The 20620-nt window shown below is 44.2% G+C and overlaps 1 protein-coding gene across 1 annotated transcript in view; it reads right to left on the bottom strand.

The window, feature by feature from the left end:
* The window catches only part of rragd (ras-related GTP binding D), an 88369-nt gene that overhangs the window by 21973 nt on the left and 45776 nt on the right, over positions 1 to 20620 (bottom strand). Inside the window, exon 5 of the mRNA XM_085342525.1 lies at positions 15062 to 15204. Within this exon, the coding sequence (XP_085198651.1) occupies positions 15062 to 15204 (143 nt within the window). The remainder of the gene's footprint in view (positions 1 to 15061; positions 15205 to 20620) is intronic.

Genomic DNA, 20620 nt, shown 5'->3' with positions numbered 1-20620 from the left:
CCATTGTGCTTCTGTCCCAGCAGCTGTTTCATAAATCCAAATAGATTTTCTAGAAAGACAGCTAGCTTTCTGGCCCTCTCCTTCTTCTGCCTCCTATGCTCCTCAGTCCTTCTCAATGTTAGCAGCTTCTTCCACAGGATGCCACGCAACTCTACGAGGGGTCCTTTCTGAGCATGTGAATTGTTTTTGCTCGGTTGTTCTTCGTGTAAGGTTTTGCTACACTCTCCAGCACTCAAACTGCTCAGCTGCTTGGCTGATGATGATGGTGGCCTCATTGTCTGGAGGTGGTAGTCAGCTTCTCCCTTGGCTTTTGCTTCCAAGATGGCATCGACATCATTGTCGAACAGTGGCCACTCCTCCTTCTTACAAGCTTGGGGCCACTTGACCTATGTTCTGATGACTGGTCATGTGTCACTTGGAGGTTCTGGGCACTCTGAGGTATCTCCCTGCCTGGCTCCTCCAGCATGTCACCAGAACAAGGGCCTGAATTCTGTGACACTTGCACCATCTGCACATATTTGTGCAGATGGTGCACATTTATGGGGCGACCGTGGCTCAGGGGGTTGGGAAGCGCATCTGTAACCGGAAGGTCGCCAGTTCGATCCCCGGGCTCTCTGTCCTGGTCGTTGTGTCCTTGGGCAAGACACTTTACCCTACCGCCTACTGGTGTTGGCCAGAGGGGCCGATGGCGCGATATGGCAGCCTCGCTTCTGTCAGTCTGCCCCAGGGCAGCTGTGGCTACAACTGTAGCTGCCTCCACTAGTGTGTGAATGCAAGAGTGAATGAATAGTGGCATTGTAAAGCGCTTTGGGTGCCTTGAAAAGCGCTATATAAATCCAGTCCATTATTATTATTATTATTATTATTATTATTACTTCATCTTGACCTGGTGGATTTTGGGGCTATACAGGTTCTTACAGATTTTGTTGCAAATGGATCTCATAATCATTATTGTGTTTCCATTGCCATGATCTATTATCATTTGGTCTGTCTGACTAGGATTCTCATTCTCCCTCACTCTCATGCTCTCGGAACCCTTGGGGGTGTTTCTCCATAGGTCAATCTGTAGCTGTAAACAATTTTTAACCCAATGCAGTACAACCGCCTTGACCCCATACCATTCCAGTTTTATTTCATGATCAAATGTAGTAATACTCTGCCTGCATACTGTTTATGATGTCTAGTGTTTGTAATCTCTCAGTTTATTCAATTAATGCGGTTTGATCTGAACCCATATTGAGTGTTAAATGGACTGATTCTTACATATCAGTTTTCTACTCTCCCAGAGTACTCTATACAACATGCCACATTCACCCATTCAAACGAGCACTGTTTCTATGCTTTGGAGTCCTTTCGAACTACCATTCACACATATTCATACTCACACATATTCATACTCCAATGGATGCATCGGAGAGCAACTTGGGGTTAATATCTTGCCCTGCATTTGGCAGGGGAGCCAGGGATCGAACCGCCAACCTTCCGATGAGTAGACGACCTGCTCTACAGCCACCCAGAGAATAACTATTATTTATCTAAGAATTTATCTAATTGTTTATTGAACAGTTTTTCTGGGATTTTTGAGAATTGTGGTAGTAGACAAACAGGCCTGTAATTTATGGAGTCAGAAATTTTAGCTAGTTTCATTCTGTTTTTGAACTTGCCTCTATGATCTTCTTGACAATTTTCATTGAAATCAGTGGATGTTTTTTATTTTCATTCATTTATGATATATATCAATTATTTTTCATCCACTGCTGTAAGAAACATTAATATATATATATATATATATATATATATATATATATATATATATATATTTATTAGGGGTGCAACGATACACAAAATTCACGGTTCGGTTCGGTTCGATACTTTGGTGTCACGGTTCGATATTTTTTCGATACAAAAAAATGTTCATGCCTTTTTAATTTGTCATTTATTAAAATTATAAATATATATTTTAACTCAAAAGTACAGTTTTTAAATTTAACCCTAACCCTTGTGCGTGTTTTTTATTTTGACAGCGAATGCGCACCTGCGGACCACTTATGTGCAGCCCTGGTTATTTAGCTCGTCATATTGCAGCCACAGAAATTCTTTTGTCCATGAAACCATAAAGCTGCACTTTCTTTTTGCCTTATAGTCTGATTTGTCATAACTTTTCCGTTTTGTGGTAAGCTTTTCTTTGGCTGTCACTTCTTCACCCTGACCTGTCTTATTTGGCTCAGCAGAACTAAAATATATATCCTGCTGCTTTTACACACACACTCACATAAGCTCAGCGATTCTTTGCGCGATCAACCTCTCACATGTTTAAGCTGCGGGAGATTTCACTTGTCATGTTTGCATAGTAAGCTAACGATTAATAAGATGATGTCAGAGGAATTGGTGCACAAATTATCATCACTCACAGATCAGTGCTGTCGCTCTCTATACACAGTTCACACGATTGCAAAGTGAAAGCAAAAAACAAGCGCAAATTCAAACGCGATTTCAATATGTCACATATTGACAGTGGCTCACCGATGCCAATGACATAATTACCCAGCTACATTTCTGAAAGAATGCAAAAGCATTGACATATATTTTTCCTTCCTACAATAGCCCGACGGGCAGGGAAGAGATAGATTTTGGTAGCCCGACTGAAAAAAATCGCTAGCCCCGGGACGTCGGGCAGGCGATATTGCGAGCCCTGTATCTGATTGAGGAATCACTCATCTTTGGAAAAGAGAGTTTATTACAGAGAAATGTCTCTTTCCAAAATAAAAGCTATACTATCCGCTTCTTCTGGGCTATATTCTCAGCAGCATAAGGAGAATCATGTGCTAACAGCTGTCTAAATGACTCGGCTAAAGTTAGTAGCATGCTTGTTGTTTTTGTCTTTGCACTAGGATGATGTCGGCGTAAATGTGCAGTCATATTCGTTGTGTTCCCACTAGTGCTTTCAGGTTAATCTCGTTGAAATGACCTTAACGCCACAACACGGCAAATCTCCGTTAACGAGCTACGCCGATCGCCCCGTGCATGGGGCTAGACGGCCAGCTAACTGCGCTAACACACTAGTTCCCACCAATGTAATTGAGCATTGCGTGGCACATCCAACATACTGTTTTACTTTAGTCCATGACGCGCTTACCTTCAGGGTCATACGTCACATGAAAACCAAAATAATTCCAAACGCCAGATCTGAATGAGGGTGGGGGAGGTCCATGTTGCAAGGGGAGCTTAACTTCTGTCTCGCTAGCTTGCCCAGCGCTCTTCCTTCTGACGATGCTGTCTGTGTTGAGCGCTCAGTGAATCTGCGTTCGACTACTCCGCCTAGGCTGCACTGTCGAGCCTAGGCGGAGTAGTCGAACGCAGATTCACTGAGCGCTCAACACAGACAGCATCGTCAGAAGGAAAGTTGATAAAATAAATTACAAATTTTGTATTGTTCGATACATATGCGTACCGAACCGAAAGCACTGTATCGAACGGTTCAATATCGATACGAATATCGTTGCACCCCTAATATATACAGTGGGGCAAAAAAGTATTTAGTCAGCCACCGATTGTGCAAGTTCCCCCACCTAAAATGATGACAGAGGTCAGTAATTTGCACCAGAGGTACACTTCAACTGTGAGAGACAGAATGTGAAAAAAAAAATCCATGAATCCACATGGTAGGATTTGTAAAGAATTTATTCGTAAATCAGGGTGGAAAATAAGTATTTGGTCAATAACAAAAATACAACTCAATACTTTGTAACATAACCTTTGTTGGCAATAACAGAGCTCAAACGTTTACTATAGGTCTTTACCAGGTTTGCACACACAGTAGCTGGTATTTTGGCCCATTCCTCCATGCAGATCTTCTCGAGAGCAGTGATGTTTTGGGGCTGTCGCCGAGCAACACGGACTTTCAACTCCCGCCACAGATTTTCTATGGGGTTGAGGTCTGAAGACTGGCTAGGCCATTCCAGGACTTTCAAATGCTTCTTACGGAGCCACTCCTTTGTTGCCCGGGCGGTGTGTTTTGGATCATTGTCATATTGGAAGACCCAGCCTCGTTTCATCTTCAAAGTTCTCACTGATGGAAGGAGGTTTTGGCTCAAAATCTCACGATACATGGCCCCATTCATTCTGTCCTTAACACGGATCAGTCGTCCTGTCCCCTTGGCAGAAAAACAGCCCCATAGCATGATGTTTCCACCCCCATGCTTCACAGTAGGTATGGTGTTCTTGGGATGCAACTTAGTATTCTTCGTCCTCCAAACACGACGAGTTGAGTTTATACCAAAAAGTTCTACTTTGGTTTCATCTGACCACATGACATTCTCCCAATCCTCTGCTGTATCATCCATGTGCTCTCTGGCAAACTTCAGACGGGCCTGGACATGCACTGGCTTCAGCAGCGGAACACGTCTGGCACTGCGGGATTTGATTCCCTGCCGTTGTAGTGTGTTACTGATGGTGACCTTTGTTACTTTGGTCCCAGCTCTCTGCAGGTCATTCACCAGGTCCCCCCGTGTGGTTCTGGGATCTTTGCTCACTGTTCTCATGATCATTTTGACCCCACGGGATGAGATCTTGCGTGGAGCCCCAGATCGTGGGAGCTTATCAGTGGTCTTGTATGTCTTCCATTTTCTGATGATTGCTCCCACAGTTGATTTTTTCACACCAAGCTGCTTGCCTATTGTAGATTCACTCTTCCCAGTCTGGTGCAGGTCTACAATACTTTTCCTGGTGTCCTTCGAAAGCTCTTTGGTCTTGGCCATGGCGGAGTTTGGAGTCTGACTGTTTGAGACTGTGGACAGGTGTCTTTTATACAGATGATGAGTTCAAACAGGTGCCATTCATACAGGTAACGAGTGGGGGACAGAAAAGCGTCTTACAGAAGACGTTACAGGTCTGTGAGAGCCAGAGATTTTCCATGTTTGAGGTGACCAAATACTTATTTTCCACCCTAATTTACGAATAAATTCTTTACAAATCCTACCATGTGTATTCATGGACTTTTTTTTCACATTCTGTCTCTCACAGTTGAAGTGTACCTCTGGTGCAAATTACTGACCTCTGTCATCATTTTAAGTGGGGGAACTTGCACAATCGGTGGCTGACTAAATACTTTTTTGCCCCACTGTATATGTGTATGTATATATATATATATATATATATATACACATATATATATATATACACACACACACACACACACACACACACACACACACACACATATACTGAACAAAAATATAAACGCAACACTTTTGTTTTTGCTCCCATTCCCCATGGGATGGACGTAGAGACCTAAAATTCATTCCAGATACACAATATAACCATCCCTCCCAAACAGTGGTCACAAATCAGTCCAAATGTGTGGTAGTGGGCACATCTGCTATATTGAGATAATCCATCCCACCTCACAGGTGTGCCACATCAGGATGCTGATCTGACATCATGAGTAGTGCACAGGTGTACCTCAGACTGCCCACAACAAAAGGCCACCCTGGAATGTGCAGTTTTTTGCACTATTGGGGGTCTGGGGACCCAGAACCGGTCAGTATCTGGTGTGACCACCATTTGCCTCATGCAGTGCAACACATCGTCGCATGGAGTCTATCAGATTGTCAATTGTGGCCTGTGGAATGTTGGTCCACTCCACTTCAATGGCTGTGCGAGGTTGTTGGATATTCGTGGGAACTGGTACACGCTGTCGTATACGCCGGTCAAGCACATCCCGAACATGCTCAATGGGTGACATGTCCGGTGAGTATGCTGGCCATGCAAGAACTGGGACATTCTCAGCTGCCATCTGCCCTGAACAATGTGAACCATGATTCATCCGTGAAGCCCACACCTCTCCAACGTGCCAGACGCCATCGAATGTGAGCATTTGCCCACACAAGTCTGTTACGGCGACGAGCTGGAGTCAGGTCAAGACCCCGATGAGGACGACGGGCATGCAGTTGAGCGTCCCTGAGACTGTTTCTGACAGTTTGTGCAGAAATTGTTTGGTTGTGCAAACCAATTGTTCCAGCAGCTGTCTGGGTGGCTGGTCTCAGACGATCTTGGAGGTGAACCTGCTGGATGTGGAGGTCCTGGGCTGGTGTGGTTACACAAGGTCTGCGGTTGTGAGGCCGGTTGGATGTGCTGCCATATTCTCTGAAACGCCTGTGGAGACGGCTTATGGTTGAGAAATGAACATTCAATGCACGGGCGACAGATCTGGTTGACATTCCTGCTGTCAGCATGCCAATTGCACGCTCCCTCATTGCTTGTGGCATCTGTGGCATTTTGCTGTGAGACAAAACTGCACATTCCAGGGTGGCCTTTTGTTGTGGGCAGTCTGAGGTACACCTGTGCACTACTCATGATGTCAGATCAGCATCCTGATGTGGCACACCTGTGAGGTGGGATGGATTATCTCAATATAGCAGATGTGCCCACTACCACACATTTGGACTGATTTGTGACCACTGTTTGGGAGGGATGGTTATATTGTGTATCTGGAATGAATTTTAGGTCTCTACGTCCATCCCATGGGGAATGGGAGCAAAAACAAAAGTGTTGCGTTTATATTTTTGTTCAGTGTATATATACATATATGTGTATATATACACATATAAAAACACACCCAGCTCGCCCCTGTGGGCGGTTTATCCTTCAAGCTCGGGTCCTCTACCAGAGGCCTGGGAGCTTGAGGGTCCTGCGCAGTATCTTAGCTGTTCCCAGGACTGCGCTCTTCTGGACAGAGATCTCCGATGTTGTTGCGGGATCTGCTGGAGCCACTCGTCTAGCTTGGGAGTCACCGCACCTAGTGCTCCGATTACCACGGGGACCACCGTTACCTTCACCCTCCACATCCTCTCGAGCTCTTCTCTGAGCCCTTGGTATTTCTCCAGCTTCTCGTGTTCCTTCTTCCTGATATTGCTGTCATTCGGAACCGCTACATCGATCACTACGGCCGTCCTCTTCTGTTTGTCTACCACCACTATGTCTGGTTGGTTAGCCATCACCATTTTGTCCGTCTGTATCTGGAAGTCCCACAGGATCTTAGCTCGGTCATTCTCCATCACCCATGGGGGCATTTCCCATTTTGACCTTGGGACTTCCAGGCCATATTCGGCACAGATGTTCCTGTACACTATGCCAGCCACTTGGTTATGGCGTTCCATGTATGCGCTGCATGCTAGCATCTTGCACCCTGCTGTGATGTGCTGGATGTCCTCAGGGGCATCTTTAGACAGCCTGCACCTGGGTTCTTTCCTGGTGTGATAGACCCCAGCCTCTATGGATCTTGTGCTCAGAGCTTGTTCTTGTGCTGCCATGATCTGTGCTGTCTTTCCGTCCAGCTTTGTCCAGCCACTGGTAGGACTTCTGGATGTCAGCCACTTCTATGCCATACCATATGGAGTAGGGGCCTGTCCTTCCATGATGGTTCCTCCTCTTGCTTCTCTTCTTTCTCTGGTTTCTGCTAGCATGTGTCTGTTGTGGCCATCTTCCTGATGTACTGATAGATGTTTGTTGTCTCATCCTGGATAGTGGTTCTAACACTCACTAGGCATTGGCTTCCTTTCTTTTGCTTAGCATACAGTCTCAGGGTGCTTAATTTGGGCTGAAACCCTGCATGTATGGTAAGGAGCTTCCTTGTCTTGTCAGTGGCTCCTATCTCCTCCCTTTGGCCAGCTTATTATCTAGGTGTTCATTGCCCAGATCATGTTCTTCCCATTCAGCTGACTCTTCAGGACTTGCCTTACTCTCTTCAGGTATTTGGTGGTTCTGGCTTCTCTAGTGGCCTTTTCATAGTTCCTATTTGCCTGCATGATTCCCAGGTACTTGTAGCTGTTCTCAATGTCAGTGTCTGCAATGTTGCCTTTTTGAGAAGAGGCCCCCACTCATATCATTGAGCTTCTTCAAACTCATTCTCCAAACCGGATCCACGGATAGTGGTCTTCTGGCTATTCCGCAGACTGGTTTGAAAACAAAGTACGATCCCGCTTTTCAAACATTAACGCCAAAAGTGTGGAACAGTTTACCTCCCATTCTACACACCATTGACTCTTCTTTTAAAAAAAAACAGCTGAAAACTAATCTATTTAGACATGTATTTGGGTAATGTTCTTATGTATTATGTTGTTTTTGTCTGATGTATTTTTAAATTCCCTGAAAAGCACTTTGCAATAGACTCTTGTCTTAAAAAGTGGTATATAAATAAATTTTACTTCACTCTTTTTCTACTTCTGTTCATTATGATTTAGGGTTTTTTTCATATCATTATAAAAAAAACACTGATATGAAATTATTAAAATATTGTTCTTGCACATAGTACATTTTTTTGCAGCAGCTCTATGTATACTAGATGCTCCTGTTCCTGGTCATTTCAAAACATGCATCTCTTTGATTTTGTATGCTCTATGAGAGTTTGTGATGCGTTCAAAAGTTTAATAAAAAAATGTATACCTCATTCATAAAAAAGAAAGATTTGTAACTATCTATAAAGGCTCTGGAGGTCCCTATATATGCACATAAACTGTGTCAAAAAGTTCACCGCGTGCATGCGCGAGTACTCCTTGCTGGCGTACTTGCGCTGTGCTTTGCTCGATGCAGGTGTGAAGTAACTCAAAAGCCAGTTGCCATGTTCTTTCTACTGCGTCATATGTCTGATGTGTACTAGGAGTGTCTAACCACCTTATAATAATACACTCATTGCAGTGCTTTGGACTTTATGACTGCTAAATGCTAAAAACACTGACGCCACTATAAATTAATGAATGTTTTCAGAGTACAAGAGTCTAATGGTGTAGTTGTCCTGCACCATTAGAGGCCAAACTTGAGGCTGAGAACACTCTTTTTCATATTCTATCAGCTGTTGCAAAGTATTTTAATGAGCAAGGGCCTGCTGCAGTTTTGGCCCAGTGGGTGTGTCTCTCCTGCCTTTGGTACCACTCTTCTGTTTAGTTTACTCTAACCAGAAAAGGAGACCAGAAAAGAAGAGCTATAGGGCTAGAGAGCTTTTGGCTAGGGTGTGTGTTGAGCTTCACTCCTAAACTCAAATAGTGACCTAGATTCTGACTATGGTGTGAAGGCACTCTTCAAGCAGGAGGATTTCTCTGCATATCAAGGTGGCAGGAAAGTGCCTTAACAACACCGATATTGTGAGTCCAATCACCTGTTTATTTCTGCGGTTGCTCCTTCAGGCTGGACAAACTGAGCACAGTTTGTTTGGGATTCCCTTTGCTGATCGATTGGAAAACGCGAAGTGGAAGGTAGGGTTAATCAGTGCAACTGGCTGCCTCAGCTCTCTCCCCTTCTTTCCATTCACCAAGCACTAGGTTATTTATTTGGTTGGCTTTGTCTGATTGTTGTACACTATTAATTGTATTCAGTTAATAAATTAGTGTATTTTGATTGAAATCACTTGTCTCCCATTAATTCCATGATGTAAGTAAGTACAATTTTATTTGTGATAAAAATCACAACGTACTTCACAGAAAAGCTAAAACATAAAAACAGAAATCAAACAACAGCAAGTTTAAAAAGATGAGTTTTTAGCTTTTTTTTTTTAAATGAAACCACTGAGTCCACAGATCTCAGGCTCAAGGGAAGGGAGTTCCAGAGTCTGGGGGCTACATTTACAAACACTCTATCGCCTTTCGTTTTCAGCCTCGTATGATGGACGACCAGCAAGCCCTGGTCACATGACCTCAGGGACCTGCTGGGGATGTAAGGATGTAAAAGATCTCTGATATACGTTGGTGCTTGTCCATGCAAAGTCAAAATCTTAAAGTGGATTCTGAATTTTATGGGGAGCCAGTGCAACTGGATCAGCAGAGGTGTAACGTGAGAGTATTTAGAAGAGTTGGACAGAAGCTTTGCAGCAGCGTTCTCAACAACTTGCAGATGATCCACAGAGGCTTTACATAAACAAGTGAACAAAGACTTACAATAATATAAACAAGATGAGACAAATGCATGGATGACCATTTCTAATTCTGAGCGTGGTACAATGGGACTCAGCTTAGCAATATTTTTTAAATGATAAAAACAGGAGCGAACCAGTGATTTAGCATTAGTGTGAAAATTATTTGCTGTGATGGGTGAGAAGCTGGCAAATGAGACTATGAAGCATCCTACTCTGAAGAACAAACCAGTGGATTATTTTTAAAGAAAAATTGTTGGTCACAGTGTGTAAGGCTATTCATGTGGCTTTGCTGGTTATACTGCGCGGTGACCTCCCCTCCCCCCCAGCCCCCCTTTTTTATTTAGGGCACTGCATTTCACAACATAATACCAGATATTGTGTGTGCATGTCTTTATGCATCATTGTATGGTAGGTAGGTGAGAGTGAATGAGTGACTGAATGAATGGTCTGTCGACTGCCCGTGGCTTCTGGAGGGGTGTTATTCCTTACTTCCCACCCTCATTATGTGATACAAAAGAAATATGAGCAGGAACCACAAGCATGTTGAGGGACTGGCTGTGTTAGTTCAGTGAGAGAGTCAATAAGTACTGTGTACACTTATTAATGCTTTTTTATTTGGTTAAATACGAACAAAATTACAGAAGTGCTGCCACGTGTCTGGCCAGAAAGAAAGGACCAATGTGTTTATTTGGTAGTTCAATAAAAAGCTTCAGTTAGTTAAGAGTGAGAAAAAAAATTGTGTTCACATTTGCAGATTTGTCTTGTTATACAATATTTGCAAATGAGACAATGAAGCATTCAAAATTACTTTGTCACTTGTAAACTAAACATCCTCCTCTGAAGAACAAACCAGTGGATTGTTTTTAAAGACAATTTGTTGGTCACAGTGTGTAAGGCCATCTATGTGGCTTTGCTGGCAATACTGTGCGGCGACCCTCCCCCCAACCCTCCTTTTTATTTAGGTCATTACAGTTCACAACATATTACCACACAATGTGTGTGCATGTGTGGTTCGTGGTGGGTGACAGTAAGCTTTCTGGGGGGTGGTTATTCCAGCTTCCCAGCCTCACAATCAAGTACTTTTGTGAGACCCACACTCTCTCTGTCTCTCTCACATTCACACTTACACTACACGATTTTGTTGACTTATGTATCTGTGCATATTCAAAGTTTTGTGTTCCAGGTGCTGTATGTTTGTTTTCACTAACAGGTGCAGCAGTTGGCGATACATGCATTTCTATTTGTACTTTATCCTTATATATCACATTGTAGCGGGTCAGGGCTGTTTGGGGTTTTGTTTTGACAGCTATGTTCTGTTGTTATGTTGCCATGGTTACAGGTGACGCTCTCTCTCTGCGACTGTGTGTTTCTGGGTGGGGAGAGTGCCATTTTGTGTTGTTGTTGTTGTTACGCTAGAGATGCGTCGAGCGGGTGTGTTAGCGTGGTGTGTGTTCGTCCGTGAATGCTAATAAACGGCTGTGCTCCTCTGTCTCCTCCTTGTCTGAGCTCGCCACATTGGTGTCAGAAGTGGGATAGCTCACCCTTGCCGTAAGGGAGGGAGACATTTGGAGGCTGGAGCAAGCCGTCGAGGAGAGCATTCGCTGCCTGGGAAGCTGACGATTGAAGAGAGAGGAAGCGAGCGGCCATGTAAGTCCCCCGACGGGTCCCGACGGCGCGAGCGCACCGCGGACGCTAGGACAATGCTTCATGGGCTGCCTCCCATGAAGCAGGGAGCAGCTGACCAACCGGAGCCGTCGGCCGGGGGAGAGCCTGGGCTCCTTTGCATCGGATGTGTTGCTGTATGCTCGTCGTGGCTACCCGGAGTTCCCAGCAGCAGCCTGTGAGGAGCTGCTTTTCTGCGAGGACTTTTTCCAGAGTGACTACACCAACACGTCCGCCTGGCCATGCCTCAAACTCTCCGTGAGGCACTCCTTGAGGCTGAAAGGGCAGAGCTGGTGCTCGCCTCGCGACCTAACCAGCAGGTGACCCCCCAAACTACCCCCAAATCAGAACCGCAGACTGCGACAGGGAGGGGGAGGTCGCCAGAGATATGCCAGTTGCAGCCCTCTGCCCTGGAGGCGTCCCCGTCGACTGACTGACCGTTGCTACCGGTGCAATGAGCCTGGTCACGTGGCGCGCAACTGCCTGGCGCCCGCACCAAAGACCAGAACTATGTGGCCTCAGGGAAACAAGAGGGTGTAGTGAGGGGACCACCGCTCCAGCTTCCTGCCCCCCCTCCAAGAACGATGCACGGTGGTGGGCCTAGTCGGGCACCTCAAGGGACTCTACCTGAGCTGCTGTGATGAGGACCAGCCCTGCCGGGCCCTGGTGGATACGGGGTCTACCATTTCCCTAATATGACCTGGTGTGCTCCCTGGAACGTCTGGGCTGCTTGTGATGGGTTGGTCGCCCACCGACACCCAGCTGATGACGGTGATGGGGGAGAGAACTGACATGCTGGGGAAGAAACCGTTGCGGATCTGGAGCTGGTGCATGACTTCTGGCTTGCTGACATCCAAGACCAGTGCATCATCGGCCTTGATCTGCCGACCCGCTGGGGGCCTGCGTTAACACCGCGAAGCTGGCTATCACTCTTGGTACAGAGACTCTGGCCCTCCAGTGCGGTCAAAAGCAGGGAACGGAGGGGACCAGAGACAGACAAGCCGGGCAGGTGCCACTCAACAGACTTCGGACGCCGGTGGCTCTGGACCATCTCTACTCGCCTCAGGCCCAGCCTCTAGGCAAGACAAACCTCCCTCGACCAAGACAACCCAAGCTGTTGATGACCAGCGGCAGCGGTTGAGGTGCCTCCTGGACGAGAATGTGGACATTGTTGCCACTAGTGGCAAAGACTGCAGGCAGACGCGGCTGGTTCAGCGCACCATTGACACCGGCTCTGCTCAGCCCATCCGTCTGCGCTCACACCGGCTGCCCCTCTCGAAATGACAGGAGGAGCGGGCCCAGGAGGCACTGAGCGTGGCTACTGCTCAGGCCCAGCTAGCGGAGGGGGATGGCTCCCGTTGACCATGCAGCAGCTGAAGTGGGAGCAGGAGGCTGATGTGACGTTGGTTCAGGTGGGGGCCTGGCTGGAGGCGGCACGACGCCCAGGCTGGACAGGGGTGTCAGGACAGGGGCTCGAGGTGAAGGCCTACTACTCCCAGTAAAACAATCTCGAGACCCACAACGGCATCCTATACCGGAGATTGCGGTCCCCCGGTCAGGGCAGAGATCTCCTGCAGCTGTTGGTGCCTCGGTCGCTGCGGTTGCAGGTGCTCGAGCTTGTCCATGGCTTGGTGGGGGCCGGCCACTATGGGAATGCCAAAACTCTCCGCCGTCTCAGGGGATGGTTCTACTGGCCTGGTTCTCGACGGGATGTGGAACTTCACGTGCACTGCTGTGACACCTGCATGGCACGGAAAGGCCCCACTCAACGCCCCACTGCCCCCGTGCAGCAGTATCTGGTGGGGGCATCGATGGAGAGAGTGGGAGTGGACGTCCTAGGGCCTTTCCCCATAACCGAGTCAGGGAACCGGCGGCCATGGACTGCTACAGGAGGCGGAGGTAGCGGCCACGGGTGGTTCACGACTATGCCCACCAGGCTATGGCCAGCTCCGGAGTTCGACTGAAAGGAGCCTGCGACACCAGGTGCCGAGGGGGAGCTTTCGTGCCTGGCGACAAGGTTTGGGTGTACTGCCCAGTTCGCAAGAGAGGAGTGTCCCCCAAGCTCTGCAGCCACTGGCAAGGGCCGGGGGAGGTCGTGGAGCGGCTAACAGAAGTGGTGTAACGGGTCCGCATGCCGGGCCCGGGGCGCACGGTGTGTTGCACCAGGACAGACTCTCACCGTACCGATCGCTCGCTCCAGCAGCTGCCGGGGCAGGGGATGCTGGTGGCACCCCATGTTCTGATCCGAGTGACTCTTCCCCCGCCGGTCGAGATCGGCCAGTGCGTCGAAAGAAGACACCTGGACATTTGCAGGACTTTGTGTTGGGTAATGGGGTTGTCGGGGACGACTGACCCCTTACGTGGGGGCTATGTAGCGGGTCAGGGCTGTTTAGGGTTTTGTTCTGACAGCTATGTTCTGTTGTTATGTTGCCATGTATACAGGTGACGCTCTCTCTCTGCGACTGTGTGTTTCTGGGTGGGGAGAGCGCCATTTTGTGTTGTTGTTGTTGTTGTTACACTAGAGGTGTGCCGAGCGGATGTGTTAGCGTGGTGTGTGTTTGTCCGTGAATGCTAATAAACGGCTGTGCTACCTGGCTAGCTAGCGGGGAGCAAGACCAAACGATACCTCTGTCTCCTCCTTATCTGAGCTCGCCACAATATTATATTTCCCTCCCTTCCTCTTTCCTTTTTTCCTGCCTTAGACATTGTCATACTATACCACATATAACGTAATAACTGAAATAACACAAATAGAAATAGAAATATATAAACAGCCAAAAGATTGACACGAACAAGAAGAGGTAGAGATTCTTGTAGAGATTCAAGTAGAGATTTTATATAGCTGTTCTTGGAAAAACTAAATGTCTTTGGTACTGAGGTGATTTCAGATCACAATTTTGATTGTCACAAAGGACAGGTTTTATTTAAACACACAAATTTTTTCATGGATTGTAATGTTTAACTGTTTAAGGATGAATTTTGTTTCTTTTAATCTCTATATACAATAATACATTATAAGCAGGTCAGTAGCGCTTCTTCTCCTCTCTCTTCCACTGCCAGTCCATCAGAAATGTATCAACTACTGTTCGGTCTGATTTTAGCCGAAACCTGACCTCTAATTACACAAATTTAGATTAGGACACAGGTTCAAGCTGGGTTGATAATTAAATACAAAGCATATCCTTTCTGATCTATGAGGGAATCAGGAGTACCTACCATCCTTTGGGTTTTACATCACAATGAGATCTGTAATATATAATGTCAATTCCCTCTGTTCATGAGACAAATAGATACTTTCCAATTCTAACTTTGAGAAGAGCTGGAATTTTACTCTGACGACCTAATTTCAGAACTCCAATTCTTTCTCATCAGTTTCTGATGAGAGAGAGAGAGAGAGAGAGAGAGAGAGAGAGAGAGAGAGAGAGAGAGAGAGAGATTACAGGAGAGAATGTGAACATTGAGCTTGTGGCATTAAGAGAAAGTCTACTGACTTACCCATAAATGCAGGAGATGTCAATGACCACGTCAATCATATCACAACACAGTTCATACGTCTGCATATCTACTGGACTGCTGTCTGTAGCGATGTAAATCTTGCTGCCTACGTCAAACAAGAAGGCCTTTTCAATACCCGAGTTCTGAAATCAGAGGCAGAGAAACAAAAGAGAAAAGTAGTTATGGATTTTTTTCTATATAAATACCATTCTATTCATGACCATTCTATGCAGCCAGAATAGTTGCTTTAACAATTAGAGTACTAAAAGGCTGTCCCCCCCAAAAAAGCAAAGGAAAAAGACAACTGCACTGCTGAGTTCTTATTAACACCAGAATACTTTTCCCACCATCATTATCAAGTGCATTTGTGACAAAGAGGGCGGCATTCTCCCTCTCTCTCCCTCTCTTTCTCACACAGTCTATAGGAAGATTGGTGATTGGGTTTTTTTGTCTTTTACAGGGGCAGCAGTTGGCGAAACATTGCGCATTCATCATTCCCCCCCATAGTGACAGACGTAGCGATACCGAATTCAATTAAATTTTATTTATACAGCGCCAAATCACAACAACAGTCGCCTCAAGGCGATTTATATTGAATGACAGGAACATCAGGAAGAAGGAACACGAGAAGCAGGAGAAGTTCCAAGGGCTCAGAGAAGAAGAGTGCAGTCCTAGGAACAGCTAAGATACTGTACAGGACCTGGGAGCTTGAAGGTTAGCCTGCTAGGTTACACTTTGTTAAGAATAATCATTTGTATTAGATTTTATTTATCATATTTTTACCTTGTCCCTTCACTGTATGGAAACCAAGTGTTTCTTGCTGTCAATCCAAACTCTTTCCTAAGAACCTCTATGGACTCAGAAGCCTTCATCACGGAATGATGTCTGCCTTGTCCTATTGTAGAGGCTCCACATTTGTGTCTCCAGCAGACATTGCTCAATGGGCATACTGGAGGAAAGTTATCTGTGGTGATGCTGCATCTTGTCGTTCTGAATCTACTGCACAACTGGACAGATTCTTTCCCCAGATTATATTGAACGTCTTCCGTTGTTTGTCTCCCTGTGTGAACTGTTATGAATATTGCATAGTTCATGTGGGCATCAGAAATGCAGAAGGTCTTCAGGCCACACTTGAGGCTTCAGGCACGTATTATGAATTGCTGTCTCAATGCCAAATGTATGGTGTCTGCTAATTCCTACTGTATAAAACAGTCTTCTGAAGAGGTGACACTGTTGCCCACAAAATATATATTCCTGACAGTCACAGTTGATAAGGAGAAAAAGTTCTCATGAAATTCCATAGGACATTAATGCGATCCATTTTTGGCTCACTTACGAAGTTTGGGGTAGTAATGCAAAAACTACAGTTCTCTAAAATGTATAAAAGGGTTAGGGATCTGATACCATAAAAATTGAAATGGCATAATGTTAAGTCAAATTGTTGAATATTGTCATTGTGTTTCTTAAATTTGTAAAGTCTTGGTTCAAACTATAGGATCAAAGCCATTCCTTTGATCCTGACCACCTCTCCAGCCACTCTGTGCTGGGGGAGGTTTTATTGCAGATACATTCTCTCTGGAAGATCTGTTTCTTCTGTTGTAAGCTTCCTGCTTTTATGATCCTTTTGGTGAGCAGGAGGTCTCTCTCACACACACACACACACACACACACACACACACGCGTTCCTGCACATGCATACAGGTGCACACACATACATACACATAGTGCCTTGTTTTAGAACCATTGGGGGGTTTTACAGTGGAAGGTGCTTGTGTTGTGCTGTGATGTGTATTGTAACTGTCATGGGAATAAATAGCTGCGATGAGGGCTACTCTTTGAAGGATGTGGGCTAGAGACAGGTGATGAGCATTGCTCCACTGCCTGGTTCTGACTAAAACTAAATAATAACTTTTCATTACAATGATATTGCAAGAAAACAGCCTTACTGGGTAATTTTTGGCCCACTTTTCTCCAAACTATTTCTCTAGGCTAAATGATGGATTTTCTAAAAGTGTGATACACCATTTCCTCTCCAGCTTACGAGTTATCTGCTTTAAGGTGCGTGTTTGAGAATTATACCAGGAGTCAAGTACTTCTGATTTCAGGCGTTAGTTTTCACAGGAGCTACAGTATCCAGAATCGTACGTAGTGAAGAGTCAAATATATTAACAAGATGATCGACCTCTGTTGGAGTAGCGTTCAGATAGCTGCTCTGCTCTGTGTTGGTACAGGGCATTGAAGATGATAACAGTGGGTGGATTATATTCTTAAACTTAGTTACAGCGTTTTCAGTAAGACATCTACTGTGATAAAGTCTACTCTCCACCGCTGTGTAATCAATTATTGTAAATGTAAATGTTATCAGGAAATGATCAGACAGGAGAGGGTTTTCAGGAAACTGTTAAATGTTCAGTTTCGATGCCATATGTTAAAACAAGATCTAGAGTGTGATTAAAGTGGAGGGTGGGTTCTTTTACATTTTGAGAGAAGCCAATTGAGTCTAATAACAGATTAAATGCCATGTTGAGGCTGTCACTTTTAGCATCTACATGGATGTTAAAATCAGCCACAATAATGATTTTACCTGAGCTGAGAACTAAATCAGATAAAAAGTCTGAGAAATTTGGGAGGGGACCAGGAGTGACATTACAGACAGAAGAGTGAAAAGAATTATCAAAAATGTTGTCTCTGATCCAAGGACCACTTGTGGACAGTTACAGGAAGACCTGAAATCAGCAGTTACAATTGTAAAATAATTATAGAAAAACAATAAAGAAAACAATAAGTAATGCACTCAACTGCCATGGCCTGTATGCATACTCATCACACAAGACCCCCACTGCTGAATAAAAAACATAAAAAAGCATGTTTAAAGTTTGCTGAAATACATTTAGACAAGCCTGTGAAATACTGGGGGAATACAGTCTGGTCAGATGAGACCAAAATTGAACTCTTTGGATACTATAATAACACATGACACTATGTTTGGAGGTCAAAAGGCACTGCATATCAACCCAAGAACACTATACCAACAGTAAAGTTTAGAGGTGGGAATATCATGGTGTCGGGCCATTTTGCAACATATGGCAGTGTGTACTTCATGTACACGTACTTCATATAACTGAAGGAAGAATAAATGGAAAAATGTACCGAGACATTCTTGATACAAATCTGCTGCCCTCTACCATGATGATGAAGATGAAACAAGGTTGGATGTTTCAGCAAGACGATGATACCAAACGCACAGCCAAAGAAACTCTCTGTAGGTTTCAGAGAAAGAAAGTAAAGCTGCTAGAATATCCCAGCAAATGGCCAGGCCTGACCTGAAAGTTCATAGATGGGTTCCAAAGAACCTTGAGGATGTGAAGACTGTTTGTGTGGAAGAATAGGCAAAAAAATAACCAACCAAGCCTTTTGTACAAAGTTCAATGATTTATCCATGTGTCAATTCTCATTATTACACATATTTTATGGACATCTGTGGTTTGATTTCTTTGCATGTGTGGATTGGATAGGTTATTAGAGACATCTGGTGACAATTTCTTGTCAATACTACCCTTAGAAATATATTTACTTAGAAAGTTGGTGACATGCTCAATACTTATTTAACCTGCTAAAACATTTAGATCGCAAACAGACAGCAGTCAACCAGGTAATAACCACTATTGGTAAATACCTGGAAAAGGAAGAAACTGATTCTGTGCTACACATGAGTTCAGATCAAGAGTAACTGTCACATGGGCACATAGCCAGTCTAGGAGTAAGAATTCTGGCTGGTTTATAGAGGATCAAATACTAATTTTATTCAATAACTTACTGTTTTTTTATACATTTATTTGACGGCAGGGTAAACAGACAACATGTGAGTTTGTCTTTTTAGCCAAAAATCTTAATGGGATGACATGAATATTTGATCCTTATACACACAGAAATACCCCATGGTGTCCAGTGAAGACCCCGTGTAATGCTGGAAGTAAGACTTACTTTCATTCAGTTTGTCAGATCTGACATTTACATATCTCTGTGTGCAGGCCTATTCACAGTGTGCAGCTTTTCAAAGCTTACACGCTCTGGAATTTTAAGCAAATCAAAGAAAATAGATTTTTATCAACTCCAACAATAATACTACATTTTGTTTCAAGTGCTCAAGACAAAATGCTTGGAAATTAATAATGCTTAAATCCCTAAAATAAATAAATAAATGAATAAATAAATAAATAAAACACAGACAAAAACCTTCATCTGTCCTCATTCTGGATTTGGGTATTAATGAAGCTGCAGAAAGATGTTTTGAAGTTGTGTAATGTCATAATAGAATATATATCTTACCAGGAAAAGCTGTATAAACCCTACTTTAGAGCTGAAAGTTTATGCTCTCCCCCGTTCGAGGACATTGGTTTAACCCAGTAGTATTACCTGTGCTAACTAATATAGCAAAGGCAGAAAGATTTGTCTAAGGTGAACTGTTCATTCTACACATAGATATTTATATTCCGATGCATCTCCCAGGACCTCAGAGAAGTCCCTACCTCATTTGGCAGAATGACAATTAGGCCAAAGATCCAGCTAAGTCCATAAATAGCAATACTGAGACACAAAAAGCACAATGCTGCAATTACTTTTCAGTTTTAACTTAGATTGGATGAAAACTCATGAATGAAAGAGCTGAGCTGTGAATAGCTCAACAATAACCACTGATACAGCAAGTAATGATTTTTGACTCTTTAATATCCTCCTAAAAACAGAGGAAAAAATAATTTTCCCATTGAACTTTTTTTTATAATTCCCTTCCTCTTTAGAGCAAAAAGAGCCCAAATAACACATCAAATATCAGTGGAAAGCCCGAGATGTCCTCTTAAGCACATCAGGACTTAGTATTTAGCTCAAATAAGTCCAAAGACTTTTTTTTTCTTTAAATGGTCCATTACAGAGGAGATAAATGAATAGGTTGGTTCTCAGCAGGATATGCCATCGTACACTGAAGTTGACCTTATACATTTCTACCATCTAGTGGCTGTTGTAAAGCACAAAAAGGCATGCACATAAAAATTTAGTTACCTGCACATTCCAACTTCAATCAGAAAAGCACACATTAGGTTTGTACAGAGGGTTGACCTAAACATTTAGTAAGTTAGTAAGTAAAATTTATTTATATAGCACTTTTCACAGATAAAAATCACAAAGTGCTCCACAATAAAACCAGAATTATAAATAAAATAATATAAAATAATGACAAAATTAATTAAAAGCTGGTTTGTATAAAAATGTCTTCAGATGCTTTTTAAAGGAGTCAGTGGAGTCTAGACAGCATAAAGACAACAGAAGACAGTTCCACAGCCTTGGTGCCAGTGCCTGAAAAGCCTGAACCCCACGTGTTTTGAACCTAGGACGTGGGACTAACAGTAACCTCTGACCTGAAGACCTAAGTCTAAGACCTATGAAGCATGAGGTTTCAACAGGTCAGAGATGTACTGGGGAGCTTCACCATGAAGAGCTCTAAAAGTTACGACTAAAATTTTAAAATGAACCCTAAAATTTACTGGCAACCAATGAAGAGAA

Source organism: Diplotaxodon limnothrissa, linkage group LG19 (genome assembly GCF_057381915.1).
Source record: "Diplotaxodon limnothrissa isolate DT_005_m linkage group LG19, D_limnothrissa_male_GT1.1, whole genome shotgun sequence".
Lineage (NCBI taxonomy): Eukaryota > Metazoa > Chordata > Actinopteri > Cichliformes > Cichlidae > Diplotaxodon > Diplotaxodon limnothrissa.
This window is presented reverse-complemented; position numbering and strand designations above follow the sequence as displayed.